Source organism: Anneissia japonica, unplaced genomic scaffold (assembly GCF_011630105.1).
Source record: "Anneissia japonica isolate Jap-2015-1 unplaced genomic scaffold, ASM1163010v1 scaffold724_len3256291_cov202, whole genome shotgun sequence".
NCBI lineage: Eukaryota > Metazoa > Echinodermata > Crinoidea > Comatulida > Comatulidae > Anneissia > Anneissia japonica.
In genome coordinates, this window is record NW_022744966.1 from 2,420,107 (window position 1) to 2,429,923 (window position 9,817).

General features: G+C 33.4%; 1 protein-coding gene and 1 pseudogene across 1 annotated transcript in view; one reads left to right on the forward strand and one right to left on the reverse strand.

Moving 5' to 3' along the window:
• The window catches only part of LOC117119841 (neuronal acetylcholine receptor subunit alpha-10-like), a 16,744-nt gene extending 10,242 nt beyond the window's left edge, over nucleotides 1-6,502 (reverse strand). Inside the window, exons 1-4 of the mRNA XM_033264807.1 lie at nucleotides 6,267-6,502; nucleotides 3,002-3,141; nucleotides 2,615-2,659; nucleotides 1,961-2,070 (exon numbers count right to left, since the gene is read on the reverse strand). Coding sequence (XP_033120698.1) covers nucleotides 1,961-2,070; nucleotides 2,615-2,659; nucleotides 3,002-3,141; nucleotides 6,267-6,336 — 365 coding nt within the window. The 5' untranslated portion in view covers nucleotides 6,337-6,502. The remainder of the gene's footprint in view (nucleotides 1-1,960; nucleotides 2,071-2,614; nucleotides 2,660-3,001; nucleotides 3,142-6,266) is intronic.
• A 1,547-nt stretch (nucleotides 6,503-8,049) lies between these two features.
• The window catches only part of LOC117119876, a 7,724-nt pseudogene continuing 5,956 nt past the window's right edge, over nucleotides 8,050-9,817 (forward strand).

The following is a 9,817-nucleotide window of genomic DNA, read 5'->3' on the forward strand; positions in this document are numbered from 1 at the left end:
TGAAAAAAAGTTATTTATGTCACTGGTGTCATCAAAATCTTAGGATTTGGATTGTGAGTTAGTGTATGCAAATGATCTAATAAGGAGCGAATGCAAAATTAGGCCTAACAATAGTAATAGAAATAACAATAAAAGTACTAACAATAACAACAATATTTTAAATCATAATTTCAATAATATTACAGGGGGTAATAATAATGATAACTAATAATAATAATAATAGATGGATTTATATAGCGCAAATAAACGAGGTCTCTATGCGCTTGGGACTAGATGTTTCATTGAATTTTGGTGACGATCTGGAGAAGGGTGTGGATATGAAGACCATTCAAAAGGAAACGTCCTAGACAGGAAAGATATTTGGTGACGATACAGATTTAATTAGGTGTGAAGTTTGGGAAAGAATTTTATGGAACAGTTGGTTAAGCTATATAAACGCAATTCAAATTCTCTACAGCGTTTTAATTAACTGCAGCTAGGTTAAACCATATCTTCGCTTTCAATCACTGAATTACTATGAAACATATATGCACTGGATACGCAGGGTCGGCTCATATAGCGCGCAATGGTTAAGAGCCTCCATATCACCCTCGCTACTAACATAGCATCTATAGTTCGAGTCTTACTAACTAACGTTATTAACATAGCATCTATAGTTCGAGTCTTATTAACTAACGTTTTCTTATTTTTTTGCTTTATAAATTGTCTTTAGTAGTATTTAGTGTTTTTGTTTTTCGTGTGTTTTTACTTTATACTTTTTAATGACTTTTTTTTGTTGCACTTTTTTTGTTGCACAACATCACTTCTCATTATGGCAATGAGGAAAAGCCCTGTTGTACAAACATAGTATTGTTATTATTATTATTATTATTATTATTATTATTATTATTATTATTATTATTATTGTTGTTGTTGTTGTTACTGTTTATTATTATTATTATTGTTATCTTTATTATTATCATTTATTTAATATTCATTATTATTCATTATTATTAATATTATAGTTATTATTATAATTATTTTTATAGTTATGGCCATTATAATAATAATAATAATACTTATTATTATACTATAGTTAAGGTCATTATAATTACGGTATGATGTTGATAATGATGATTACGGTACATAACAAACCGGCGTGAAATATTTAAGGTATTTACAAGTTACGGCTCGAAGAACATTTGACCCCGACGGACAGACCTCAATATGGGGGGGGGGGGGATAAATTTTATTTAGGCTCTATCTCATAGGTATAGAACTATCTCAATAAACTTGATTGGCTTACTATTTAATAATGGCCAGTAAACAGTAATTGATAAATGCTTGATCAATGTTGTTCGTCTCTACGATTCTATGGCGATCACAAATCCCATTCCTGTGCTTACAATGAGCCCGACAATGAGCTTCTTTTGAAGTTATGAACCTGATCGATATACTGTAGGTCGATCATTATGAATGTTTTGTGTGGTGCTGTGTCACGGACACTACGACCACGGAAAGAATCGTTAAAAGGATGTAGAGAATTTATTAACAGAACCGTCCAGGACTTCTTAAAGAGGATTCATGAGCCAGAGGTCACGGGGCGCCGAGGGGCCGCTTAGGCGCGATGGTTGGGTCCAGAGGAAGACCTCTAATGTGTGTCAAGGGATAAAATTCTCCGGCAATTGAAACATGTAATACGCATATTTCATAATTATTTTTGATGGTTTTTGATGCAAGGGGAGGGTGGTTTGGTTTATCAGGAGCTCGTTCAAAAACTGGGTTCGGCCGAACCATAACACTCTCTTGGTTATTAACCTTCAACTCAGGTTGTTTTTTTTTTTTGTTCTACCATAAATGAATAATTCAAAATCCACAATACAGACAATTTGTCCATAAAGGTTATGTGTCGAATCACATAGTAGGAGGAACGAGACAAGAAGTTTACACGTGAGTGGGAATAACAGACGTGGTTTCTTACTTAGTGTACAGAACGATATCCGGCTTCCAGACAGACGCTGGGGGTAATGTTAATACTCCACTTTCTCCATAATGTGATGCATTCCAGTAGAAGTTATCATCCGTCCATTGCTGTTGAGAAAATGTATTTATTTTGCTTTAAATTTCTTATTCAAATCAGATTTATTGGAGATTGAGTATAAATTTACCAGTCACAAAACAAATTGAAATATAAATGTTACCAATTTAAAACTCAAACAAATGGTGATAGCCATTGTCCTCAGTCGGGACGACCCTCCAGAACATATTTCCAATGGGAATACAAAATTCACCAAACATTGACTGTTTTAAAAAGCCCTATATATTAACTCTTCCACCGCTGTCTCTTTATACATTACGCTTAAAGTTTCTAATAATCTTACATATTCATCTCTGTCAACGGGCATCTTTAGTGCTTTGAGGCTTTTTTTTTTTTTTTTTTTGCATTAGGAAGCGCTTTATAATTATTATCATTAATATTATTGATCATTATTATTAAACATAATACTTTAACGGGGAAAACTTGACGAAGATACATCTTTAAATTATTATGATTATAGCAATAAAATGTAACTTTCACTTGAAACAAAATAATAAACAAGCAGGAGACGCATACAAAATGATAACATAAACTTACCATCCTAATCCAAACATTAATTGTAATTATCTGATGTTTTTCGTCCTGTAAAGAATGGAAATCAATATTGTTATTATTACATAGGCCTAGGCCTAATCATTATTGTTTAAATAGTCTATATGAGGTAGAAATGTAAATCGGTTGTTTAGTAAATAAGTAAAATGACGGTTCTCTAAATTTGTACACCACTGTTTCACTGTAATTTTTCATCATTCAAACCTCGTATTTTTGGAATTTCCTCCCATCTTGTTTCTTCGATGATAATGATATTAACGATGACAATGATGAGGATAACGATGGCGATGACAAATGATGATGATAATAATGCTGGTTGATAGTGTTTTGCATGCACTTTTTTTTTAATAATTACGAGGAGAAGGTATTTACCATATCGATGATCTGATTTATAGCCACTCCAAATTTAACAGTTACGTTGTCTTTAACATTATTTACTGGACGTACAACTGAGCTATAGTTTGCCATGATATCCCTTAGCAACCGCTTCTCATCCGGCGATCCATAACAAACTGAAAGAAAGACCAGATATATTAATTTTAAATCATTACCTCAAGCAGACGGAGTTGAAATTATTTCTTTCCTTGTAATTAAGTACACAATGGAGATACCTATACTTTGTTACAAGTTTGAACTCGTACCAAACAAGGTGTTCTGGATTTTGAAATAGGCCTATGTTTAAAACAGTCAAAACCAAACAGTGTATACTTATTACATGAAGTTAATTGTTTTACCTTCTGATATTTTTAAAAGACCATATTTTGTTAATAGAAATATATCTTTAAAGACATCTCTTCAATTTATTTTTATTTTATTTTATTTATAACTGTGAATTTCCACTGGCAATCACGTTGATGGAAGACCCATTGACGGGTCGAAAAATACATACGTTAATATTATGTTTGCATTAAAGTGACTGTTTTCATTGTATTTAAAGCCAGTGTTTTGTTGGATCAAGGCCTGTTATAAGCATCACAATGATAGCTGGGAACTAGCCACGTTCAATATGGACCTCAGGGTATAAATGGCTCGTCGCCTGAGGTCCAGTCCGTCACAAAAACAAACAAATGGCAACTGTTACTACTTATAGCACAATAGGGTCTCGTCCCCAACACCAACAAATTCATTAGTGCAAGCTTTCACATTAATTTACATTCAAATTCAGATTTATATCCGTATCCATATCAATATCAATTATCAATAACCACCGATATCAATAATTAATATCAATAATCAATATTATCAATAATTAATATCAATGATGAATATACATATCAATATCAATAATCAATATCCATATCAATAATCAATATCCATATCAATAATCAATGTCTTAATCATTATCAATTATCAATCCATGCCAATATTCAATAGCATTATCAATATCAATATCCATATCATTATCGATATCAATATAGGCCTACATATAAATATCAATCTATTAGTTTAAATTTGGTAATCATCTTATTTACACATGGTGTTGTAATTGTTACGATGCAATTCATTGCCAAAGGTAGATATTAACCTACTATTTAATTCATTAAGTGTCAGAATGCATAGCAATTCCAATTTGGTAAATGATGTTACCTAGAATTTTAAGAGTATGTCTACGGAAATACACAGTGGATTTTATTTTTTTAGTAATACTGTTATTTTAATTGAAAGACAAAGATTGGTATAAACTGATATGCTGTAAATTTTATTCACAAAAAGTAATGTATAGTAATTTGAAATTTTATCCAGAATAAATAGGCCTACATCCTGTTTGGTTCCAGCAATTTCTGTTGCGAACTGAGTTTAATAATAATAATAATAATAATAATAATAATGCATGGAAGTTATCCTCCAACTCTGTCATGATAATAAGAAAAAGAGTGTAAGTTACCTTTCAGAGTTGTAGTTTAGTTTCTGGGAGCTTTCGATGAGATCTCGTCATCAGTTAACAGCCAGATTCAAACGGCTGACGAAGATGACGAGATGTCATAGAAAGCTCCCAGAAACTAAACTAAAACTCTGAAAGGTAACTTACACTCTTTTTCTTAATAATAATAATAATAATAATAATAATAATAATAATAATAATAATAATAATAATAATAATAATAATAATAATAATAATAATAATAATAATAATAGCTTATTCTTATATAGCGCAAGTAAGCAAGCTCTCAATGCGCTGATCGGGAACATTTTTTTTATTTATTAGTTTTTTATAGTATCATTGACATGTATAACCAGTGATTACTTTTACTGTGCCGTCAATCAAACTTTCAAAAAATATAATTATAAATAGTTTTAAATGTTTCATTCATTCATTAATTTCCGTTTATTGTCATCTGCATCATAAAAATACATAAATATCGATTTTGCTCTGAGACACATTTACATAGAAATACAAAATTAAATAACAAAGAATCAGGGGTGGCACCAGGGGGGTCAGGGCCCCGCCGGGGAGATTCCCCCCCCCCCCACCACCTCCCCCGCATCTGGGAGAAAAAGGACAACTCCTCGGGGAAGAACAAAAAATTATATGTATTTTCTACATAGGCCTATTAGTAGACATTAAAATCGATTAAATAAGCCTTTTAAACCCCTAAATCGTCAAAATTTTCGCTGAGGTGGGTGGAACCGAGTCTCTATTTCTGTGAAAGGTCCTGGACAATCCTCTATTTCGAATTGCTGAATCCGCCACGTCTCCCATATGTTAAAGTCCCTCACTGACTGACTTGTAAAAATTTAGTATTTTAAATGTTCAATAATGTTATAGGTTTTTTTTTTCATTGTGCGCACAGACCTGCATTATTTCTTTTAGGTTTAAATTTAATAATGTTTTATTTACCTTGTGCTATAATTTTACATAGTATGTTGACATATGCAGTGAAATCCGAAACACCACGTCGATGAAAGTGGCACGTTTCATATCTAGGCTATGTGTATGTTTTTAATTAGATTGATTTCATTTTGCATACCTCCCTGGTCAGAGCAATCTTACCGAAACGTCGAGACAACCAGCCAGTGGTTTTTACCTTTTTACCTCAAAAATCATATTCTTATCACATGGTGTGCCGAAAGTTCAATGATTTTTTAATATGATAAAAAAAATGCCAAATAATTATACATATAGATGCTGTCAGCATAAATTGTGAGAAAATAAAACATTTATTTTACCCATTAGAAGTTTAATGATTAGGTTAATATATATTTTAATATAGTATATTAAAATAACAAATACTTAAAATGGTGTCAGCATAAATTGTGAGACTAGAAAACATTTACCCATAAAATAGTTTAATGGTTACTACCGTAACTTAATGCCATAGACCTAAATTACGAACATTGTTGCAGAACTGTTAGTGTATCCAAGGTTACAGACACCAAAAGCTGTGTTTGGTTGTCTTTAGATACAATGACGTATCCAATTCATCGCAATATTTATAATCTTGGGCTGTGTGCCTTTATTTACATAGGCCTACTGATCAGCTATAATGCTGAATGTGTGTTCTTTACTCAAATAATAGATTAGGCTTACAATGTATACTCTAAATTCATTTGGGAGAATGTAACTCCATGTAATGAACGGACATATTTTAAAAGTATTTCTTAAAAATAGTTTCAACTATTTTTGTTTTTTATTTACCTTTGAGACAGGTGTACCAAGTGAAAATTAACAGAAGTGCGTACGAAATCCAAAGACGAAATCTGAACATGCCTTTAAATAGTTCTTTGAAGAACACTGGTTTCAGGCCTACCACATGTAATCCAGAATAAATATATATCTCCTTTCCCGAATAGGCCTACTTGTAGTTCAGAATAGGCTTACCAGTAGTCCAGCTGTCAATGTGTTACCATGAATATTGTAGGCCTATAATAGAATGAAGACCCAAATGAGTCTAACGAGTGTGACGTAATACAATGCTAACCAATGAAAAATTGAATAGAGTTTAAAAGTAATGCTGAGCTCACAATCGATTGATTGAAAAGTCAGGGTCAGGCGGATCGAAACGTAAACCTATCGATGGAGTCAAAGAATAAAATGTTAGTGGTGGTTGTCTCCCGAGTTCACGTGATACTGAGCCCGTATTCTTTTTACAATTTCATTATTGTTGCATTGTTGCAGTACGTCCTGACTTATGTTATAATAATATTGTTTTTATGTAAGTTTGTGTGACAGAGTGACAGGGCATTGTTGTTTTATTTTTTGTTTGGTTTTGGATTATTCTTACGAATGCTACGGCCCTTTCAGCTCCAAAAAGCTAGTAATTAATATAGGGACTGGACACGCGTAGGGTCTAATTAACACATACGTAAGCACGGCCGGCACTTAGTTCAAGAAGCTTCATGAATTAAGATACATGAAATACACTCAATACTCTGCTGTTCTTGTTTAAGTTTGACGCCAGGGTGCCCCCTACACCTACAAAACAAAACAGGGGTTTCAGAAAGGACTGTACATTACTGTCATAAAATGGGGGCACGTCGCATGGATGGCGCTATCGGTTAAGGATGTGTTCTAAAAGAACCAAAAGTCGTGAGTCGCGTCTTGGTATCGTTTCGTTATCCGCCTGACCCTGACTTTTCAATCAATAGATCGTGAGCTTAGCATTATATTTAGATGCAATTCATTGCCAAAGATAGATATTAACCGACTATTTAATTCATTAGTGGCAGAATACATAGCAATTCCAATTTGGCAAGTGAGGTTACCTAGATTTTTAAGAGTATATGCCTACGGAAATACACAATGGATTTAAATTTTTTAGTAATACTGTTTTTTGATTGAACGAAAAGGGTTGGTAAAAACTGATATGCTGTAAATTATATTCACAAAGGGTAACGTCAGTAATTTGAAATTTTATCCAGAATAAATAACATCCTGTTTGGTTCCAGCAATTTCAGTTGCGAACTGAGTTTAAGTCTAATTAATAATCACAATATGTAGGCCTATATTTATAGTTTAATATTTATTAACGTATTTTACCGTTGTCTTTTATTAATTTAATCTCGGATAATAACAATAATGATAATAATAGTAATAATAATAACAATAATAATAATAATAATAATAATAATAATAATAATAATAATAATAATAATCATTCTTATAAAGCGCAAGTAAGCAAGCTCTCAATGCGCTGATCATTTTTTTATTTATTAGTTTTTCAAGAACGAAGTATCACTGACATCAATCCGTCAATCAAACCTTCAAACAATATAATTATAAATAGTTTTCTTAAATTTTTCATTCATTCATTAATTTCCATTTATTGTCCTTTGCATCATAAAAATACATAGAAATCGATTTTGCTCTGAGACATATTCACATAAAATAGAAAATTAAACAAAGAATACGTCTACAGAATCAGTATCACCCCTCTCATACGATAACGCTAATTAACGTTAAGTGCCCGAATGGCTGCTAGATGGAGGTTGTTCCTGTTCCCGTTTGTGCGAATAGGGATAGAGAGCCTGCGCCACTACGTACACAAGCCCGTACGCAGGGGAGTGGGGATACGAAGGATGCAGGGGCGGATCCAGTAGGGGCACGGAGGCGCTTTCCCCACCCCAGTTTGACTGTTGTGCCCCACTCTTAGGTTTAAATTTAATAATGTTTTATTTACATTGTGCTATAGTTTTACATAGTATGTTGACATATGCAGTGGAAATCCGAAACACCACGTCGTTGAAAGTGGCACGTTTCACATCTAGTCTATGTGTATGTCTAATTTGTAGGGAATTATTTTACTCCAACCTCGGTTTATTTACGATTCTTTTAATTTAATCATCTTAATGAACGCTAACCCGTGTATAATTAATAGCATTTCCACAATGTTTTTAATTAGATTGATTTCATTATGCATAGATCAAGTTTCCTTAACAAAGTTGTTGTATTCATCGTTAGGGCTATCAACAATTTTGATAGACTACAGAACATTGGAAAATAAAACACTGAATAATGTTTGCTCTCAAAACCTGTGGCTGATTCAGGGGGTGGGGGAAGCCGGCATGGCTCTCCCCTAAATGAAATAAAAAAGAAAATTATATAAAATCTTAAAGTTTTAGAGTCGCATTTCCGGCTACCTATGTGCGCCATAATTAAAAATGTTCCTACTTCAGCCCCAACAATATCGACCCTCCATCTCTGAAGGTCCCTCCCTGCCACAACCTTGGGAGTGTTATACATTAATTAGGCCTATATCCTATATATCGAACTTAATGAAAACGCAAATTACATGCCACACTCATAATATTGAATTTAAATTTCTAGGCCTATTTGAAAACTATATTGTGTAAATGATGTTGATGATCCAGCTTTTGGTGCTGGCGCGTAAAATCTGGTTTCCATACAATCATTAAGAGTCGACGACAGCTTTTAGTGATGCTGATTGGTCGGTCGAATCAAAGAGCCTCCCCAATTGCTGAAGATACAGCTATAGCCGCAGTGCAGAGATCGACAGTATAGCGATTTTGTTGAAACAGGTACAAGCGGAGATTTAATTTCATTTCAGAACAGTGGTGGCGCCAGAGGGGGGGGGAAATAGCCCCTCTCCCCCCCCCCCACCGTCGGGGAAGAATAGTTCCCCCGTCGGGGAGACGGGGGAACGATGCATTTTTTCGGGGAACAAACAAATAAAAAAAAAATTTACATGTAATATTCGTTTAGCCACCATATTGTTTGTGTTAACTTTTCATCACAAAAACAACAATAACAATAATAATAATAATAAAAATAATAATAATAATAATTTAATGAGACTAATTAAAAATAATTTGTGTTCTGTTATGACAAATTCTCATTTAGATAGTCTCATGATGGTTAGAATACATCGTGATAGGTGAAGCAACCTCGAGCATGACAGCGTGGTTGACAGATTTCATGCAAATTTCCAAAATATAGAATTTCACTTTCAAGAATGAGGATTTGAAAATAAATTAGATGGTTACATTGCATACTCTTTGTTTCTTGCTTTATTCAAAATGTTTTGGTTTTGGAAGCTGATTTCAACATTACAAAGCATAGCCTACATGAAGTCATATTATAGTAACTCGATGCTTATCAAATAAGTAATAATATTTCACCATAATTCATCAAATGTCCGTGGTTTCCAGGGAGCTTCGCCCCCGGGACCCCACCGGGGCCCTAGGCGGCCCCCTGGCCCCCAGTCAAGTGAGACTCGATTCGTTCCACTA